At 40.0% G+C, this 22,345-nt stretch overlaps 1 protein-coding gene across 6 annotated transcripts in view; it reads left to right on the top strand.

Moving 5' to 3' along the window:
* The window catches only part of LOC122539411 (serine/threonine-protein phosphatase 2A 55 kDa regulatory subunit B gamma isoform), a 370,044-nt gene that overhangs the window by 177,782 nt on the left and 169,917 nt on the right, over window positions 1–22,345 (top strand). For 4 of the 6 annotated variants that reach the window (XR_015753322.1, XM_043674219.2, XM_043674220.2 and 1 more), the window contains exon 3: window positions 18,216–18,239. The exons of the other annotated variants lie outside the window; for them this stretch is intronic. Coding sequence is in view for 3 of the 4 variants with exons in the window: in XM_043674219.2 (XP_043530154.1) it covers window positions 18,216–18,239 (24 nt within the window). In the remaining variant the exon portion in view is untranslated. The remainder of the gene's footprint in view (window positions 1–18,215; window positions 18,240–22,345) is intronic. 6 annotated transcript variants of the gene reach the window in all.

Here is a 22,345-nt window from a genome sequence, read left to right as displayed (position 1 = left end):
ATCCCTCTTCCTGTAGCTTCCTGTCTTTTGAGCTCCTCTATTTTATTCCACCCAATTATCTTTACTTTTAAACATCTCAATCTCATTCATTTGACTCAGTGCTCCTCACTGAAGTATCCTGTCTCCCTTATTCTTTTAGTTTCTGCACTGAGTAACTTTGCTGTCTGAATAAGTGCAATGTGTGTGCCAGAAGACAGTCCCATCCCTTAGGATGGAGTCTTCTGATTTGGTCAGCAGTCAGGGACAGGAGAATGTGAAACAGATAAGACAACGCTGAGGGCAGGAGCCAAGGGGCTGCAGCCTTTGCAATCATCCACCAGGCTAGAGATGCTTTTTTTCAGCTCGTCAGGATGGAGGTGGGGGCTGCAGGGTAGATGAGCTAACTGACAGTGGTAAACTGACACTATTTAAGGGAGGGGGTTGGTTAAATCAGGCAGTTAATAGCAGTTTGTCAGAAAGTCACAGTAATAATCATGAGAGATCGGGCAGTTCTCTGCAACAAAGAGAGTGAGTGAAGATGGTTTTGTTGCCTGTCTGGTGCCAGGCTTAAGGCTCAATGCTCAGAGATGGAGAGGGACTTGCGTGGGAAGGAGCAGACAATGAGCATAGTCCATGTAGATAGCAGCAACATAGGCATGACAAAGAAAGGTCAGTTTGTGGAGCTTAGCATCAAAATAAGCATAACCTTTAAAGAGTATAATTTTCTGTCCGAGTAGGGAAATGACTGTGTGTGGCTTCAAATCTACTGTAGGAAAAGTGGGTTCTGAGGGATGGCTGTTACAGAACAAGCGAAAGTAGGAGAATCTCAGCAGGTCTGACAGCATCTGTGGAGAGAAAGCAGGGTAAATGTTTTAGTCAAGAATGGTCTGAAGAAGTGTCACCAGATTCAAAATTTTAACTCTGTTTTCTTTCCGCAGATGCTACCAGACCTGTTGAGTTCCTCCCAATTTTTATTTTTGTTTCCGATTTCCAGCATCCACCATTCTTAGTTTTATTTTAAGTCAAAGTGGGACCTGTATCATTGGCACAGTTTCCACCTGAACAGTGGCTGAGGTTAGTGTTTCTGCAAATTGCACAAGTGAGGGAGTAGAAAGGATTTTAGTGGGAGCAAAGGATTGAATTTGAGAAGCTGTGATCAATCAAATTGGCAAAAGGGTAAGGTATTAAAGTGGAAAATGAGAAATATGGCTGTGACAGGGAGGGATAGAGAAGACAAATCCAGGGGCAAATCAACAAGTAAGGTTAGGGGTTATATAAAAAAAAGTATCTGAATGCATATGGCATTCAAAACAAAATCAATAAATAGAGTGCAAATAGAAATACAGAGGTATGATGTGGCAGCCATTTCAGAGATCTGGCTGCAGATGATAAGGATTTTGTACCTGAGTATTGAAGGGTTCAGAATATTTGAGATGGACAGGAAGCTGGGAAAAGCTGGTGAGACAGCTCTGTTAGCTGTCAATTGATATTATCACAATCGAGAGGGTTGACCTAAATTCAGGACATGAGGATATGCAAATGGCTTGGGTGAATATGATAAAGGCAGTAGGTCATTTTTTTTGACTTGTGGTGTATACAAGTCCCTTTAAGAGCACACATGAAGATGGAGCATAATGGCAGCTCGCTCGTTCTTTCTCTCTCTCTTTCTCTCTCTCTTTCTCCCTCTCTTTCTCCCTCTCTTTCTCCCTCTCTTTCTCCCTCTCTTTCTCCCTCTCTTTCTCCCTCTCTTTCTCCCTCTCTTTCTCCCTCTCTTTCTCCCTCTCTTTCTCCCTCTCTTTCTCCCTCTCTTTCTCCCTCTCTTTCTCCCTCTCTTTCTCCCTCTCTTTCTCCCTCTCTTTCTCCCTCTCTTTCTCCCTCTCTTTCTCCCTCTCTTTCTCCCTCTCTTTCTCCCTCTCTTTCTCCCTCTCTTTCTCCCTCTCTTTCTCCCTCTCTTTCTCCCTCTCTTTCTGTCTTTCTCTCACTCGCTTTCTCCTACTGTCAATCTTTCCTCTCCCTCTACCTCCATGATGTTGGTCACAGAGGTGAACATTCTTTACTCCTCACCAGCATGTTCTTGACTTCCTTCTGATCCCATTTCCATATTTTCCTGTAAAACAGCTAATGTACAGCCTTCAGTTGGCCAAGCTGCTTCCATAGTTATCAAGTTGGTCAGGCCCTCCTTCACTGCTCCTTTTAATGCGCTTAAATGTTGGGATTGCCTTGTCCTTTTTGTTCCCTCTGCTGTGATCACAACCTTCTCTTAAGTCAAATTTGAGCTCAGACTTGAGTACCTGGTGCATACTTTCTTCAGCCATGCGCAACTAAATCTGACTGGCCCCCATATCAAGCACTATTGGATTGCACTTTCCTCTTCCAAAGCTGTTGACCTCTCCAGAGTCATCTTGGAGAGCAGAGATAATTATCTTTTCACTGCTGACAATCATCTGCACCTCCCAAGTAATGAGTATTGTGTGCTCATTGATATCTGCAGCCATCTGCTCAGCTGCTTCTCCTGTACTTTCCTCCCTTCCTTCCTCACCCAACTCGAACCACTTCCACTGAATCTACTGCTTTCTGTCTTTATGTTGTCTCATGCCCCATCATACAACTGATCCCTCTCAATTCGACCAAGGGGAATAGGTATTAAGGACAGCATGCTCATAAGGTGATACGGGTGCAAAGTTGGTAAAAGTTTTTTAAAAAAAAAGGGAGGGAAAGACAGATGTACAGGAGTACACATCCAGGAGGCTTCCCAATCTATTTTTCAGCAAATTGGGAAGATGGAGAAAAGTAGAGATCTCTACATTTCTCACCACTATTCAGTACTTTAATTGTATTAGAGATCTAAGAAAATAGATGAAGATTAACCACTTTAAGAGCGCCCAATCTCAACTAATTTCAGATGTTGACTATTTCTAATACTCTAACTGTAATATGCTTAGCAAGTGAATCATCTGACATTTTTTCCTGATGGAAGGTTCTGTGATGGGTCTGTGCCTTTAACAGCGATGTGTTCTGTGCTGGTTTTCTTGCAAAAAAAAAAGTGTTGTCACAATGGTGCCAGGATGTTGATAAATAGCTTTTGAGATGTGTTTGGGTATTTTTTCTTACAATAACAAAAAAGAATCCTGAGTGGGCGGGGTCAAGGCGCTCACAGACCCAGGAAGGTTTTTCACTTTATTTTCAGGTAGTTGAGAAGATGTCTGCTGGCTGCTCGAGCTAAAAGCTTGAGCCCTCTGCTGCACAAGTGACATCTTAGACAGTGAGGCTTCCTCTTTAAAAATCAAAAAGGGCAGATTGTTTGTTTCTTCTGAACTGGAAAAAACAGCACGTGAGAATAATAATGGATTGCATTTTTTTGCCAAAGGGTGTGTTTATGGGATGCTGTCTATATTAGAACAGTTAATGACAAGCGTTTGAACAGTACTTTCTGTTGTTAAGTATTTCAGTAGAGTAAAGTTATGCCAATCCTTTTTGTTGTATTTTAACTGTATTGTAAGAATAAAGTGTGTTTTGATCCAAGCTTAGTGATGGACCCAATTGATTCATGTCCTGAATCCAGGACCTCTCACCTGCTTTTAAAAATATAAAAGTTCAGGTCTAGGCTATTCCATAGTATACTTTGTGGGGGTCTGGTCCATAAGAGTCTTGGAGATTTCAGTCCCGCACGCTATTTCTGATCATTACCTAGTCCTTACTCAACTGCATGTTTTCTTAATACTTCATTGGCTGACGAAGAAGAAAGCGTCCGGGTGATTATGAAATGAATACACTTTGTTTGGTGATGGATCATGTCTGTCTGGGTTTTTTTTCAGTAGTAGAAGGGTTCCGAGTCAGGTGTGTCTGTGTGTATGTGGCAAGAAATCATGCTGCAGTTCGTAGCCACACTGTTGAGCTCATCACGAAGCCCCAAGAAACATGCTACTGATTGATAATGGGGAAACATCATTATTTCTACTGTTGCAACCCGTGGGAGTGAAGACAGCAGCATCTCATTACTTGCCATGTCATATATTTATAGAAACCCAGTGACATTTTCAGAATGAGACAGATAACATTTGAAGACATTGGAGAAAAATGCAGTTTTAATTTGCTTTCACTGCACTGCAGACAGCTGGCACGATTGGATGAGTTCATGTCATGGTGCACTCTAAGAAGTCAATTTGCCTGATTCCTGTGACCAACAAAATTTTTATTTTGCCTTTTGTCTCGCTTCTTAACCTGTGAGGGCAATCTACTCTTGAGTTAATGTTTATTTTTCCTTTTTAAGCTTTAATTTTTGAATGAAAGTCCTTTTGAAATTTTCATGTACAGGAATAAATCCTGACTGGTGTTTAACTGAGAAAGAAACTGCTTGCCCCAGTGATTGTTCCTGATCTTAGCACTGAAAGTCGTTTATGTGTCATATTAAACACTTTTTTAAAAATAAAATTGACAGCTCCTTGGAGAGTGAGCTGGCTGAACCTGTTTACCTGTGTAGTTTAAATCTAAAGTAAGAGATATATCATCAGAAGCAAAGGGGGCAATTCTCCATTTAATTATTGTTTGTTCTTGCTGAAAGCTTATTTGTTTATTTTGTTCTTTTGCAAGATGATATAACACCCTTTTTATTGAAATTTAACAAATAAAAATGTTCCTTTAACATGCTAAGCCAAACTGTCTCTCTTACATATAAAAATTTGGACCTAAAATATTCTCAGTTTAAAAAAAACAAGTGCAAGCATTATTGTGACGGGAACAATCATACGTTGGCAATCACTGATTATTGGCATACATCCATAAGCAAGATTTGGAGGTGCCAGTGTTGGAATGGAGTGTATAAAGTTTTTAAAAAAAAACACACGACACCAGGTTATAGTCCAACAGGTTTATTTGGAAGCACTAGGTTGTTACCACCTGATAAAGGAGCAGTGCTCCGAAAGTTAGTGCTTCCAAATAAACCTGTTGGACTTTCACCTGGTGTTGTGTGATTTTTTTTAAAACTAAATCCATAAGCAAACTAATTTGGGTGCTGGAGATTAGAAATAAATACAGTGCTGGACAAACTCGACAGGTTTGGTATCTCAAGTAGATCTGTACCTGCTTAGTTTCTGGAGCACTTTCTGATTCTATTGGCATACATGTATTGCTTTTGTAATCTTTTTAAACAGTCATATAGAAACTGGAGACAATCTGATAGGGTTTTCAAATTCTCACTGTGTAATGGATTATGCATCCATTATATGTATTTAAAAGGGAATTGGATTTTCAGTAATGTAATAAAGTATGGATGTTAATTATTATTTACTATAAATGCTGTTATCACTGAATCTAAATTGCATTATAATTTTCCTTTTTCATTCAAAGGATGTGGGCTACAAAGGTTAGACCAGCTTTTATTGCCCATCCCTAATTGCCTTTGAGAATGTGGTGACGTGTTGCCTTTCTTGAATTGCTGCAGACCATAAGATTTAGGACTAGAATTAAGCAATTCAGCCCATTGGTTTTACACCACCGTTCGATCTGGGCTGATATGTTTCTCGACCTCATTCTCCTGCCGTTTCACCTAACCCTTGATTCCCTTGCTAATCAAGACCCTGTCTATCTCTGTCTTAAATGCGTTCAATGACTTCGCCTCCACAGCCTTCTGCGGCAACAAGTTCCACAGATTCACCACCTTCTGGCTGAAGAAGTCCCTCCTCATCTCGGTTCTGAACTGTCAACCTTTTCACTCTGAGGTTGTGCCTTCCAGTCCTGGCCCCTCCTAACAGTGAAAATATCTTCTTCACATCCATTCTATCCCGGCCCCTTGGTATTCTGAGTTTCAAGGAGGTTCCCCTCTTCTAAACACCATCGAGTACAAACCCAGAGTTCTGTAGTCCACTTAGTAAATGTAGACCAGCAATGCTGTTCAGCAAGGTGTCCTGAAAGATTTTGACCAGCTACAGTGAAGGAACAGTGAATATTTCCACATCAGGATACACATGTATTAATTTGTTAGCTCTATGATGGGAACTAAGGAGGTAGAATATACCATTTTGGCCCTGCCATCCTGCTCCTCTATTGAATAAGGTCATGGCCATCTGCTGTGGTCTATCCTCCACTTTCTATTCTGCCCCATACCCCTTGTCCATCACAACTCAATCAATTCAGCTTTGAAGAAATCAGAAGAGGCACCCTCCAGTACCTCCTAGGAAACAGAATGCCAGACTTCAGTGTCCCTCTGAGAGAACTAATTTCTCCTCATCTCTGTCTTAAAAAAAGGATGTGAGGTATTCTTTTGTTCACACAAGTACACGCACACTTTATGACTGATTTCTACTTGATAAATAGGAACAATGCTGAACAGCAGCATGATATCTAAAATGGTTTCCTTGGTAACAGGGTAAATGATTTTGGTATGAGTTTTAAGCATATTTTAAGTCAAATTAGAAGGATGTGTCCGATTGGCACAATGTTGCTGACTGTTTTTTTTTAAGTTGATAACAAATGTATTTACAGCCCAGTAATTGCAGTACTTGATTTTTGATTCATTTGTTTCAAATGGGTTGTGTTTGGAATGGCTGTCATTATTCAGATGCTAACACCATTTTTTTTCCTGCCACTGAAAGCCAGCTTATGGCTCATGCAAACAAACCTGCTTAATGTTTTATAGTTCAAGTAACTGCACTCTACTCCATCATTTATTCAAAATCACATTACCATTGATCCAGCTCTTGACAACTGATTAGAGTTGACCATACTTGAATGTACTTTTGCTTTTAGATATGTTTTTCATTTCATTGTGATAACCAGATTTAGACTCTTGTAGGTTTTGAAAGGGGCTTTGAAGAGACAGTTAGAGTCAGAGTCCAACCCGTCCATGCCGACCAGCTATCCCAACCCATCTTGTCCCACCTGCCAGCACCCGGCCCATATCCCTCCAAATCCTTCCTATTCTTGCACTCATCCAGATGCCTTTTAAATGTTATAATTGTATTAGCCTCTACCACTTCCTTTGGCAGTTCATTCCATACACGTACCAGCCTCTACGTGAGGATGTTGCCCCTTATGTCTCTTTTATATCTTCTCCTCTTGCCCTAAGCCTGTGCCCTCTGGTTGTGAGACATGATTTCCCATGCACAAAGGCATGTTGACTATCCCGAATCAGTCCTTGCCTTTCCAAATACGTGTACATCCTGTCCCTCAGGATTCCCTATAACCACTTGCCCACCACCGACATCAGGCTCACCGGTCTATACTTCCCTGACTTGTCCTTACCACCCTTCTTAAACAGTCACACCACATTAGCCAATCTCCAGTGTTCCGGTATTACACCTGTGACTATTGATGATACAAATATCTCAATAAGAGACCCAGCAATTACTTCTCTGGCTCCCCACTGAGTTCTAGGGTACACCTGATCAGGTTCTGGGGATCTATCCACTTTTATGCCTTTCAAGACATCCAGCAATTCCTTTTATGTAGTATGGACATTTTGCAAGATGCCACCATTTATTTCCCTACATTCTATACCTTCCATGACCTTTCCCACAGCAAATACTGAAGCAAAATGCTCGTTTAGTATCTCCCCCATTTCCTGCAGCTCCACACAAAGGCCGTCATGTTGATCTCTCTGTAGTTACCCTTTTGTCCTTAATGTATTTGTAAAAACCTTTTGGATTCTCCTTAACTCTATTTTCCAAAGCTATCTCATGTCCCCTTTTTGCCCTCCTGATTTCTCTCTTAAGTATACTCCAACTGCCTTTATACTCTGCTAACGATTCACTCGATCTATCCCGTCTATACCTGACATATGCTTCCTTCTTTTTCTGAACCAAACCCTCAATTTCTTTAATAATCCAGCATTCCCTATACCTACCAGCCTTTCCTTTCACCCTGACAAGAATATACTTCCTCTGGATTCTTGTTATCTAATTTCTGAAGGCTTCCCATTTTCCAGCCTTCCCTTAACCTGCGAACATCTGCTCCCAATCAGCATTTGAAAGAATCTCCTGTTCCCTGGATGCTGCCTGACCTGCTGTGCTGTTCCAGCAATAAAGTTTCAACTTTGATCTCCAGCATCTGCAGACCTCACTTTCTCCATTTGAAAGTTCTTGCCTAATACCGTCAAAATTGGCCTTTCCCCAGTTTAGAACTTCAACCTTTTGATCTGGTCTATCCTTTTCCATCACTATTTTAAATGTAACAGAATTATGGTCGCTGGCCTCAAAGTGCTCCCCTACTGACCCCTCAGTCACCTGTCCTGCCTTATTTCCTAAGAGTAGGTCAAATTTTGCACCTTCTCTAGGAGGTATATCCATATACTGAATCAGAAAAATTTCTTGTACACACTTAAATTCCTCTCCATCCAAACCCTTAACACTGGCAGTCCCAGTCTATGTTTGGAAAGTTTAAAATCCCTGAGCATAACCACCCTATTATTCTTACAGATAGCTGATATCTCTTTACAAGTTTGTTTCTCAATTTCGCTCTGACAGTTAGGGGGGCTATAATACAATCCCAATAAGGTGATCATTCATTTCTTATTTCTCAGTTCCACCCAAATAACATCCCTGGATGCATTTCTGGGAATATCCTCCCTCAGTACAGCTGTATTGCTATCCCTTATCAAAAACGCCACACTCCCTCCTCTCTTGCCTCCCTCTTTGTCCTTCCTGTAACATTTGTATCCTGGAACATTAAGCTGCCAGTCCTGTCCATCCCTGAGCCATGTTTCTGTAATTGCTATGATATCCCAGTCCCATGTTCCTAACCATGCCCTGAGTTCATCTGCCTTCCCTGTTAGGCATCTTGCATTGAAACAAATGCAGTTTAATTTATCAGTCCTACCTTGTTCTCTGCTTTGTCCCTGCCTGTCCTGACTAGTTGACTCGCTTCTGTTCTCAACTTTACCAGTCTCAAATTCATCTCTTTCCTCACTATCTCCCTATATAGTTTAAATCCTCCTGAGCAGCTCTAGCAAATCTGCCTGCCAGTATGTTAGTTCACTTCCAATTTAGGTGCAATTCGTCCTTCTTGTACAGGTCACTTCTACCCCAAAAGAGATTCCAATGATCCAAAAATGTGAATCCTTCTCCCATACATCAGCTCCTCAGCCATGCATTCATCTGCTCTATCCTCCTATTCCTGCCCTCACTAGCTCATAGTACTGGGAGTAATCCAGATATTACTACTCTCGAGGACCTCCTTTTTAAATTCATGCCTTATTCTGTAACCTTGCTTCAGAATCTCAACCTTTCCCTTCCTATGTCGTTGGTTCCAATGTGTACAATGACCTCCTGCTGGCCTCTCTCTCTCTCTCCCTTGAGAACATTCTGCACTCTCTGAGACATCCTTGATACTGGCACCAGGGAAGCAACATACCATTCTGATTTTTCACTGCTGGCTAAAGAAGCTTCTGTACCTCAGACTAGAGAGTCCCCTAATGCAATCGATCTCCTGGAACCCGACATTCTCCTTCTTGCATTTGAGCCAGTCTCAATCCCAGAAACTTGGCTGTTCGTGCTACCTTCCCCTGAGAATCTGTTACCCCCTACATTTTCCAAAACAGCATACTTGTTTGAAATGGGGATAGCCACAGAATTCCTGCACTAACTGCCTACCTCACTTACCTTTCCTGGAGTTAACCCATCTATGTGACTATCTGCGACTTTTCCCCCTTCCTATAACTGCCATCCATCACATCCCTTTGTTCTTGTAAATTCCTCATTGCCTATAACTGTCTCTTCAACGATCCATTTGATTTGATAGGATTCACAAGCAATGACATTTATTGCAGACATAATCCTCAGTCACTCAAACTCTCCCTAACCTCCAACATCTGAAAAGAAGAGCATATCACTCTACTAAGGGCCATTTTTTTCTCCTTCACAATCTACAGACTCAGAAAATAGCACTATCCTATTCCTCTACAAACACTGCTCCAGGTTAAATTAATAGTTATGGCTTATATTTTTAAGTTTAATCAAGAGACACATCTCAATAAAACATTGATCAAGAAAGAACCCCCTCTACTCACTACTGCAGACTTACTGAAAGACCACGCTTAACACAGCTGTTTCTATGCTGTGACCTCTCCCAAACAGGTCCCTCACAAGATTAGTTGTGAATTTCACTGTTTGTTAATTTTCCTAGATGCACAGTTATGTCCAGTGATAGGTGAATTCACACAGCAAAGGCAATAACTGCAGTTCACTGCTGTGTCAGTATCTTTTTTCTTCCCCTCTCCCTCTCTCTCTCTGTCTCTGTCTGTCTGTCTGTCTGTCTGTCTCTCTCTCTCTCTCTCTCTCTCTGTCTGTCTGTCTGTCTGTCTGTCTGTCTCTTCCCCCCCCCCCCCCCCCCCCCCCCCCCCCCCCCTCACCCCTGCACAGCCACCTTCACCCTTCCTGTGCCACTTTTAGGAACCTAATCAGAAAGTAGTTTGGTTGGCAGATTCTCATGGGATAACCAGTGAAAACATAACCACGCTTACAGTGAATTCCCAATGTTGAGGTAATGAGTGCCCAGCAAGTGGAAATATTTGTTCAGGTTCGGTAATACGAAGGGGACATCTTTGTTTCTGTGGAATCTAAGGCAAAGTAGAGATAGTAATTCTTGTTGGGAAGCATAATGCACTCCGAACAGGGATTCTGTCCTTTTAACCACAAAGAATGCTGATAGTGAGATTTGCCTTGACGTTTCTTGAAATCAAAATACCATCTCTCTCAGTTAGAGCAACAGATCAATGCAAATTTTGAGTTATTCAGTTCAAAAGAATAAAATATCTTGATTGTATGTTCATGAATAAATTTGCCCATGTTTCAGAGCTGCAGTGTAAATGTAATCATTTCAATGGGTGTAGTGAGGATAAATGACAATTTGTAAAAGACCTGGATGAGGACGTAGAAGGATGGGTTAGTAAATTTGCAGATGATACTAAAGTTTGTAGAGTTGTGGACAGTGAGGAAGGATGTTGCAGGCTACAGAGGGACATAGATAAGCTGCAGAGCTGGGCTAAGAGGTGGCAAATGCAGTGTAATGCAGCAAAGTGCGAGGTGTTTCACTTTGGGAGGACTAACAGGAATGCAGAATACAGGGCTGATAGTAAGATTCTTGTTAGTGTAGATGAGGAGAGGGATCTTGGTATCCATGTCCATAGATCCTTGAAGGTTGCCACCCAAGTTGTTAAGGTGTACAGTGTATTGGCTTTTATTGGTAGAGGGATTGAGTTTCAGAGCCACCAGGTCATGTTGCAGCTGTACAAAACTCTGGTGCGCCCGCACTTCGAGTATTGCATACAGTTCTGGATACAGCATTATAGGAAGGACGTGGAAGCATTGGAAAGGGTGTAGAGGAAATTTAGTAGGATGTTGCCTGGTATGGAGGGAAGGCCTAATGAGGAAAAGCTGAGGAACTTGAGTGTTTTTGTTAGAGAGAAGAAGGTTAAGAGGTGACTTAGATGTATAAAGGATGATCAGAGAATTAGATAGAGTAGACAGTAGGGGCCTTTTTCCTTGGATGGTGATGGCTAGCACGAAGGGACATAGCATTTAAATTGAGGGGTGATAGATATAGGACAGATTTCAGAGGTAGATTCTTTACTCAGAGGGTAGTAAGGGTGTGGAATGCCCTGCTGGCAACCGTAGTAGACTCACCAACTTCAAGGGCATTTAAACATATGAAGGATAATGGAATAATGTAGGTTAGATGAGCTTCAGATCGGTTTCACAGGTCAGTGCAACATCGAGGGCTATACTTCTTTGTTCTATGTACTTTTTAGGGCTAAGGGGATCAAATGGTAAGGGGAGGAAGTGGGACTGAGGTGGATGATCAGCCATGATCTCACTTGAAAGGCTGTATAATCTACTCCTCTGCTCCTATTTCTTTTGATCCTATGTTTCTTTGAATATTGCCATCTTCACATTTTAAAGACATAGGGAAAACATTAGATGTATAAAGTTCGCTTAAAAGCAATTTATATATTGAAATAGGCTAAAACTATGCAATATGTCAGTTTAGGATTTACTTTGTCTGGACCAGATGGACAGCACATATGTGAATTATGCCCATGACTATTAATCCAATTCCTTGTGGTCACATTCTACGATTTCCTGCAAATCTTTCAAACAGTAACAAAATGTGTAGCAAACAGAACATATAATTCAGCCATAATTAATATGTATTAATTTTTAAAAATGTAATCAATAAGATGAGGGCTGCACCAGTTTAATGCTTGTAATGCCTTAGGCTAGCCTAAACTTTATTATTATTATTATTATTATTGTGTTAAGTTGCAGAAATTGTACTTCTGGTGCTGTACTTGAGAATTTTAAACTTGTGTCTGAAGTTGCTGTTATTGGAACACAGAATATCTTTCATGTTTGTCAGCATAAATCTGTTGCTTAGGAGCAGAGTGATCCTTTATGGCCTTGTGACTTTTAAATGTTACCTTTGGACCATCCAGTTCAGTTTGTGGCAGTGTTAAATTAGGTGTAATGAAGGAGGAGGGAACTTCTGTTGTTAGATTTGATAGTGTATCAAATTTTAATATTATTCATAACCTTCTTGTGCCTGCTCTCTCTGTCTCCCTGTTTCAAGTCATCAAGTTCAGTTGTGAAGTAGCATTCCTTTTTGTTATTACAAAACATAACTAAAAGCCATCCATGAAGTGCATATATAGAGAGAGTACCTTGAAACCAGCTATCCAAAAACTGGCAATGCCCAAAAATTAGATTTTTAAAAAATAATCTCCAATGTATCAAGTTTAATGGAGTAAATTTGGAAGAACCTATCTGGTGTAGACAATATGGTTAGGTACAGATTTGCTTGTGAATAGCGACTGGTGTCACTGCTTGGAATGCTTCTGTACATGCTCTCAAAGTGACTCTTGCCTTGTCCAACCTGACTTGACCTAAATGGTTATCGCTTAGTGTAAAATCTATAAACGTCTGAAATCTGGCACAGTCTTGCTCATGAAAGGATAGCATTCTGGACGACATCTTTCCAAAATTAATTTCAATTATCTCAGTTTAGCCATCGTAGCTTAATACATTACGAGGAGATAGTCCACTTCCTGAACTCATCGCGTGGGTAATGATGATTGGAGCAGCTGGTTTAAAGATTAGTTTCCTCCTCCTTTGTTTGTGAACGGTGCCATTAGGATCTTGACTAGGAAAACCACATTCCTAATCCTGGATGAAACCTGCAATTTGAAACCATCTGATGCAGCGATTATAGTCTGAACTGGAGGTTGCTTCAGTTACCCATTGATGCTGTACGTCTGGTGATCTTTTGAAGGGTCAAGAGTAGTAGTAGAGAGCTGGAGCTGGCTATCATCATGTTGTTGATCCTACAATATCAGACACTGTTGCCATTACCAAGTGTATAGATGAGAAATTAGAGTGGTGCTTGCTTCTATATCCACCCACGGGTCTACAAGACTCAATGCTAAATCATCCCTGAGTTTTCACTTGCATGAATCCTTCTCTTTAACTTTTGGTCACCCATGGTCACCAGCAGGCCTATTGTCACCATCATACCCTTAATCGATCATCTGTGAGTAGCCATCATCCCTACCCATGATTCGAGGCCAACCACTATAGTCGATGCCCATCGTGCATTGAAGTAATTCCTTGAGTTAGAAAGCTTTTTCAATTCTTTGCTGGGCACCACTGGCAACTGATCCCAAGGATCTCTCTCCAGCAACACATACAAAATAAATTTGATCTGCATTCTTGCCTCTGGTATGCAGTCCAGGCTGCCTCTGGTATGCAGTCCAGGCTGCCTCTGGTATGCAGTCCAGGCTTTCACGTCATGCAATAGTCTGCGTAGTGCATAAACACGGAAGATTCTGGATAGCAATTGTATTGACGTTGGACTGATCATGAATCCAATTTTTCTGTAGTAGTTAATCAGGCTTTTAAAATTGATTGCAGGCCTTAACTTTTGTAGCACATTCCAGTGATATTATCAAGAAACCGGAATTTACGTTTCAGAAAATATCTCACTTTGGTCTTTGCTCTCAATTCAGACTGAGACAGTGTGTTTTGTGTAAAATTCCCCTGGTAACATGGAATCCCATTGCTCCATGACACAATAAGGTGCCAATAGCACCAGTTCTATCTATCTATAAATGGAGAAGAGCATCTGACTTTTTATTTGACCAGTAGTTTTGGCAAAATCCAGTTGACTGCTTTAGTGACCGATGCATTGCAGCGGGTTTAAGATATAATCAAATGCAAATGGAAGCTATGTCTGTAAAACATAGCATGCATCATTAGGTCTTGTTTGAATTAGCACCCTCATTCTGTTGTGAATACCCAGAGTATGTTTCAGCATGGGAGATAATTAAGGCTCCTGTAAAACTTCATTAGTGTTGTGATTTTGTACTGTAGTATATGTGCATAATAAGTCTCTGTAGTGACACAGATATCCTCAGTGGTGTGCAACTGAGTGTCTTGTTGTCGTGAGTCAGTATTCTTCAGTGCTTTTAGGGTTTAAAATGCACATGAATGCTGCCAACTGAAGACCATAAAAATTGTAATAAAATTGGGTTATAAATGGCATTTTACATCTCTTAAAAGAGAATTACATAGAATTTTGTTTAATTGCCCCACCTGCCCCCACAGTAAATTGAACTTGCAGAATGAGTACTTTATTCTGATTTGTTGTTAGTATAGCCCTATTTTGTTCATGCCAAAAATTGATTTGTGCCATAGCGACTTGACACATACATAAAAAACATCATAAATACTTCAAGTCATTAGATTCCTTTCCAACTTTGATCAATGCTTGTGTTATCTGAATATTTTAAATCTTTTAAGAGGCCAGTTTTAAACCTGATCATGTATGTGGGTTTTGTCTGGGTAAAATTATGACCTAAATCTCTTGGGAGAGACTGATTTTGCACAGTGGATTTGTGACACCATGATTATTAAAGTGTAACTGAGATTATGCTATCTGTGCCAACTCTGGTAGAAGGAACACCACAAATAATATCACAACTGGTGTGGATCAAGATTTGAGTATTCTGAAAAAGTCCCATTTAATGTTTCTTTCTTCTCTTGTTGAATTTTGGCTGTTTCTAAAAGACTTTCCACTGGCGGACGGCATGGTGGTCTAGTGGTTATCACTGCTGTCTCTCTGCGCCAGGGACCCAGGTTCGATTCTGAATTGGGTGATTGTGTAGAGTTTGCATGTTCTCCCTGAGCCTGTGCAGGTTTTCTCCAGGTGCTACGGTTTCCTCCCATAGTCCAAAGATGTGCAGTTTAGATAAATTGGCCATGTTAAATTGCCATAGTGTCCAGGGATGTACCGGCTAGGTGGATTAGCCATGGGAAATGCAGGATTACAGGGATGGGGGTGGGTCTGGGTGGGATGCTCACAGGGTCACTGTGGACTTAATGGGCCGAATGGCCTGCTTCCATATGATTAGGAATTTAATACAATTCTATGAAGAGTTTCAAGTTTGAGATTTAATATTGAGGTGAAATTCCATTATTGTGTGGAATTACTTTTCAGTTTAAAACGTGTTTTTGAAGTATTTCCATCACCCAGAAAATATAATTCATGTTGAATTACATTCCATGTCCATTTATTTGCTGCATTATATTGTGGGTTTGTTATCAAATGAAATTTAAATTGAATGGATGATTGCAGTCTTAATTGAATGTGCCATTTATTCAGTTCTTTTAATTGTAACTATGCATTTTAATTCTGTCCAGATTGGTTGCTTCTGGGTTTCATGCCAGATACTGAGGAAAAGTCTTATCCCTGTGCAGCATCATACTCTCCTTGTTGGAGAGAGAGAGGCTCATGAATTGAATTATTTCACTAAGATAACGAGATTATATTTTTAAAACTAGGGAAAAGTGAGCCAGTTCACCATGAATTATTAACTGTTTAAAAAAAAACTGTTTCAAAGCAAATTCAATTTAAAACATCATCTTGCAACATAAATCCAATATTCTATGGAGAAATATCAGGTAAAAAAAATGCTCATTCACAAGAAATGCCTTAACAATAGACAATTCCATCCTTTTATATCCTTCGCCTTTTGACTTAGCATCTGTTTTTCATTACACATCTGTGAAACATGTTAGGACATTTTTCAATGTTAATGCTGTTATTATAAATGCTAGTTGTGTAGATGTATGGAGTCTTGGATGTTAAAACCGATTACTCACTTGTTTTATGTGGAAAAGGAACTGCTGTTTTAGTCTGAGACTTATTACCGTCAGAAAGCTGTATTGGTGGAAGTGTGTTACCTGGCCCTCTGTGCAGCCTCTCCAATGCGGCATGTGACCGAGCTATTGAAAGGATTGAGCAATATTTCACTGAAAACAAAACTCAATCTATTTACATAAACCTTTTGACAGAGAGAAATAAAGCTGTCCTTTGTTTGAGAATGTTCGTGGAGCACATTAAGGACAAAACCAGTCAGCTGCTGTGGGAAGAAAACAACAGCCACTTGACTAATTTTATCACGAGTGCCTTCGGAATTAAGATATGTCATTAGTTTATCTGCAATAGCTTAATAATATTAGTGCGCAGCTTTACCATGTAAATTAATTACCTTCTCACACAGCAAATTTATTAACTTGTGTTTAGAATGAAAAGTGTAAATTTCAGTTGTTTCAAAAAAAACAAATGTTAATTAAGACTGTTTAACAAAGCACTATGCTCTGCTGCCAATGCACTGGAACAGTGAGTCAGTGACATTAGCACCATTGTGCGCCTACACCACACTGGCACCAGAAGTCATGTGCCCATTATAAAACATAGAACATTACAGTGCAGTACAGGCCCTTCAGTCCCTGATGTTGCGCCAACCTGTGGAACCAATCTGAAGTTTATCTGTCTTACACCATACCATTTTCTTCCATGTTTATCCAATGACCATTTAAATACCCATTGTTGACATCACTTCCTTATCTGCTACTCCAATCTGTGTTTCATAGCGCCCCCTAGCTGAAAAGTTGTAACATAAACTTTCAGCAAGTTACATTTACATTAATACCTTAGAATAAATTGCACTTCTTCTCAAATACAGTATTAAACAGTATAGTGTTTGGAGAGCTAATAATATGTTGTGTGAAAAATTTATTTGTAGTTAAACATTCTCGTTGCACTAGATGATCTGTAATTTGGTACTTGGATAAGGGAAGATGTCGAGGAGGAAGTATTTGGTTGGAAGCCAAAACCTCAAATCCTGTAACTGCTGCTTTGCAACCTTGGCAAATAGCTATCAATTTTGGATTATTGCTATTGAATTTGAACAGCGGTATTGGCACAGGAGCTTTTGGAAGTAATTTAGATAGGAATGTACAGTAGCTTTCATGGAATTACATCAAGATCTGCATGTATTTTCAAAAGAAAAAGAAACTCCCTCTTTTTTTCGATTTGTCAAATTGTGCTGTCTTATCTTCAGGATTTTTAACATAGCACCTCTTTAACAAATTTGCTTTCCGTTTCCTTGGTGTTTAAAGCTTACATTGGTCATTTATATACATTTTTGAGTGACAGATTTGTAATGCATGATAATTGCCTGCTGAAAATGGTTGAAACGGCTTTCAAGTGCCACTAATTTAAAAGTGACTGTGTATTTCATTAATGTTTTGTGGAGCATTGTGAAGTCATGAAACATGCTGTATGAATAGTACTTAATCATACTTTACAAATGGGTGGAACTTATTAAATTTGCAGATATTAACTATCAGAGTCAGAAGTCACATGAGACCAGGTTATAATTCACAAGCTTTCAGAGCTTGGGTCATGTGATTTCTGATTTTGCCCACCCCAGTCCAACACCGGCATCTCCACATCATAAACTATCCGGTCAACTTATTAGTTAATGTTTCACTAGCTGTGCTCTGGCGTTGTTACCCATGGTACTTTTCCTCAAGAGTTTCAGTAGTTTAAAATGGTGATAATAGTCTGTGGGAATGATGTATGAATGTGTGATGTGGCCTGTAACCTGATCTCTTTGTACGTTTCCACTCCCCATAAATTCCTCACATTGCATGTATTTAATTTGAGTTTAGTCACCAGAGGCGAAGGGTAAACTGCAGAATGGAGTTGACTCCCTCAGTCACTTTACCAAAAACAAAAGCTGATGAAATGCCTGTTCAAATTCTTGGTGAATCTGAGGTTTTAGTGTCCACAAAATGGCACCTCCAATTTCTGTGCACTCCAACCTATGCATGTGAAGTTTTCTGGAGTATTTAGAATTGATACAATGAGATACTTTACAAATTCATGTTCTTTTGTTTTGATAGGAGGCAAGGAAGGCATGTCGTCAGGTATGTCAACAGTCTGCTCCTGGACACCACCTCGATAAAAGAGAATCTTGATAGTTTCTCTCTGACCTTATTTTAAGAAGTAAGATTTGACTAAATGAGTCCTAAAGAAAGAAGAAGTAGATTAAAAAGTTAAGACAACAGGTTTAAAAAAAAGTGGTGAAAAATCAGGGTATCGGGTATAATCCTTGTAGAAAGAGGAGGAGAACTTCTTCAAGGTAGGCATCCTTGCAAGGGGATTCGCAGTAAGATTGGCCCTAATTCCTGATGAAGGGCTTTTGCTCGAAACGTTAATTTTCCTGCTCCTCGGATGCTGCCTGACCAGCTGTGCTTTTCCAACACCACTCTAATCTAGACTCTGATTTCCAGCATCAGCAGTCCTCATTTTTGCCTCGTTGATTTTAACCTTACTGCGAATTCTCTTGCAAGGATGCCTACCTTGAAGTTCTCCTCCTCTCTCTACAAGGCCTTCATTCCTGATGAAGGGCTTTTGCCCGAAACATCGATTTTCCTGCTCCTCAAATGCTGCCTGACCTACTGTGCTTTTTTCAGCACCACTCTAATCTAGAATCGGGTATAATCCCTCTAGAGTCAGAGGGAGCTGCAGTATATGGGCTGCAGGTCAGTTGGATCCTTGGAAATTGTGAACTGAATGTTTGGAAAGTCTCTTAACCTCGGCCAGGGAATAAAGATTGATAGGAAACTAGGAATATGGATCAGGTGGAAAGATGTCAAAAGGTCAGATTTGTCCCTGGAGAGATGGGATATGGAGATTACGACTGTGCACTTCAAAGTCCCAAAATCATCCCCAAGGTAATGGCCAAAGGGGCCATTTAATGGCCAGAAAATAGACTTGCTATCCAGTTAAGAAAGCAAGTTAACTACTGCATATTAGTTATGGAAGAAGTGAATTTTTAAATTAGGTTAGATTTAGATTTATTATCACGTGTTTATAAAATACAGTGAAAACATTTCTTTGGTGTTAAATGCACAGTCTCTCCATGCTCCATTGTGAAGTACTAAATATTAGGGTGACACAGTGCGCAGAACTGTTGCTTTACAGTACCAGGGTTCGATTCCATCCTCTGGTGACTGTCTCATGTTTCAGGTGCTGGATGGTGCACTAACCAAGTTTGAGTGAATATCAGATTATTATTAGTTTGAAATGGGATACTTGAACATTACATTGTAACATCAGTGAGTTGGAGTTGGTTGTGTGGGAAATCTGAATGTTGTAACTTTTCTACTTTGTGTAATTTCAGTGAGTTATAATTCATTATTAACTATGCAAATCTGCAAATCATTCCTCTGACTTTGATTCCCATGTCTTATGCCCTTGTCCATATCCCCTGCTGTCTAACCAGCACAAGACTCTCTTCAAAAGAGGGAAAGAACAATAATTATTTGGGAGTGCCATGGAAATTTTTCTGATCTGTGAAGTGGAACTTCTACCCATTGCTTAAAAAATGCACAAGATATGTGGCATACCAATTCAGACTATTGTGCAAATGTCTATGAAAAATATCAAATTTTCTGCAAAGATTTACCAGAAAAACAGTTTCTCCTTTCCAACACTACAGCTTGAAAATGTGATTAATATTTTGCTATTTCTCATTTTCTTTGTTGTGGAGATTACTGGGCTAAAGAGTCAATCCTGGAAAAGGATTACTGACATTTTTAGCTGTGTTGCTTTCAAGAATGCACTGTCTCAAAAAATATTGTGTAGTTTTGACACAGGTTGGCATTCCCTGCAGCTGCTAACACCAAATGCTAAACTGAGATGTCCTCCCATGAACTCCACATGCTTATGATTAATAAACAAGTGCCACATGTAGTGACTAAACTAGCATTCATACATTACACTGTTTGCAGTTTAAAAATAAAGATTTTTTTTAGCTACGTTTAGTTGACTTAGATAATTAATGGTTGGTTCAGCTCCTGTATATAGGCTGCTATGGTGTGATTTTGGTTGGAGATACATGCATAGCAGTGATTCAAGCTAATTTTTTTTTACACAACTGAAAATCCATTGGACTGCCATTTCAACAATATGTGAAATAACAATTATTTTTCAAATGTTTTGCTTGCTTTTTTTTTCCTTTGAATATCATATGGGGACTTGGGGAAGTTTTGCATTTGGTCACTTTACCTTTGATTGCAATGATCTGAATTTAGGTCATGGTTTGATTTCTTCGGTCAGGGAAATATATCTATATGTGTAATTTAAAATAAAAGCTATCCACTGTCAGATGGCCATTGTATTGTAGAGAAGGCTCATTCCTCTTGTACTTCATTACATGGAGCTATAGTTGTACAGCATGGAAACAATCCCCTCAGTCCAAGCTGATCATAATCTCAAACTAAAACAGTCCCAATTGCCTGCTCCTGGCCCATGTCCCTCTAAATCTATTCATGTACCTAGCCAAATGTTTTTTAAATGTTTTAGTTTTTAGTTTTCTTAATGCTGCCTTTTCCCTTTGCCTTCCCAATCAACCTTTTTTTAAAATTCATTCACAGGATGTGGGTATTGCTAGCTAGGGGAGCATTTGTTGTCAATCCCTAATTGCCCAGAGGGCAGTTGAGTGTGAACCACGTGCTCTGGAGTCACATGTAGGCCCGACCAGATGAGGTTGGCAGTTTTGTTCCCTATAGGACATCAGTGAACCAGATGGAGTTTCCCCCAGCAATTCATTAGATTTTTAATTCTGGGTTTTAAGATTGAATTGTAACATTACCTACACTGGGTTTCCAGACCAGGTCCCCAGAACATTACCTGGGTTTCTGGATTAATTGTCTAGCGATAATCCTACTAGTTCAACACCTCTCCCGACCAAACCTGACTATCTGCTGACACAAGCCGACTACTCCTCTGAGCTGAGGAGACTATACCTTCCAAACAAATTGGGTCCTTTTTGCTATTTATAAAAGGCTTCTCCATTAGTTGGACTACACATGAACCCGGGCCTCACTCTGAAGTATTAAGGAGTCCTGGCACAGCTATACAATGTCATATTCTTCTGACTCAGGAGTGCATGCAGCGAAATCTCAGGGATCCTGTTAAACTTGCACAAAGTAGTTAACTGGAGCATTGGGTCCAGTTTTGAGTGCCACACTGCAGGAAAAATGTCAAAGCATTTAGAGAGAATTGCAGAATTGATTCACAAGAATTGTTTGAGGGATGAGCATCTTCCATTATGTGTATAGGTTGCACAAGTTTGGGCTGTATTTCTTTGATAGAGAAGGATGAGAGGAGTTTTGATAGAGGTATTCAAAATGGAGAAAACACAAGAGATTGACACGAGATAATACAGCTAGTGCAGGCACAATGGGCTGAGTGGCTATCTCCTGCACAATAATATATTTACATTTCTGGAGAATAGTGAAGGGTCTGCACAGAGTGGATAGAGAAAAAAAATGTTGCTGCTGAAAAACCAGAGGGCGCAGAATTGACGTTGTTGGCAAAGGAAGAAGTGGAGACTTGAGGAAATGTTTCTTTCAGGTCATAGTTTGGGTCTGGCATGTTCTGCCTGTGAGTGTGTGGTGGAGACTGGTTTAATAGAGGCATTTCCAAGGGAAATAGATTACTATCTGTAGATGTAAGATGTGCAGGGTTATGGGAAGAAAGCTGGAGAAGGGCATGAACCAAGTTGCTCATTTGGAGAGCAAGAATGGAAGTGATGGACCAAATGGCCACATCCTACCCCTGTAACAATCCTGTGGTTTTGTACACTGTGTGCTCTCTGTAAACAACCTGACTTAGGAGCACAGTTTGTTTGCCTAGCGCTTAATAGAACTGAATTTCTAACCCTTTGCATTTCACTGCAACTGCAAATTGTATCATATGTCCGTTGTAAAGGGCAACTCAGGACGGGCAATAAATGCTGGCCAGCCAGTGACACCCATGCCCCACAAATGCATTTTTAAAAAGGAATATCACTAGATATTTTCTAAGCTTTAAACAAATCATTAGTTTGTATTGCTGTGAGACAATTTTTAAAAATTGCCTTCCCTGTGGTAAAAATAGTCACATTTTTATGCCAGTAACAGAAGGGATATTGCTATCCACAGCATTGGTCAAGAAATGTACAAAAAGAACAAGTTTTTTTTTA

This window comes from Chiloscyllium plagiosum, unplaced genomic scaffold, assembly GCF_037043375.1.
Source record: "Chiloscyllium plagiosum isolate Xiang-an unplaced genomic scaffold, Cpla_swu_hap1 HiC_scaffold_36, whole genome shotgun sequence".
NCBI classification, from domain to species: Eukaryota; Metazoa; Chordata; class Chondrichthyes; order Orectolobiformes; family Hemiscylliidae; genus Chiloscyllium; species Chiloscyllium plagiosum.
This window is presented reverse-complemented; position numbering and strand designations above follow the sequence as displayed.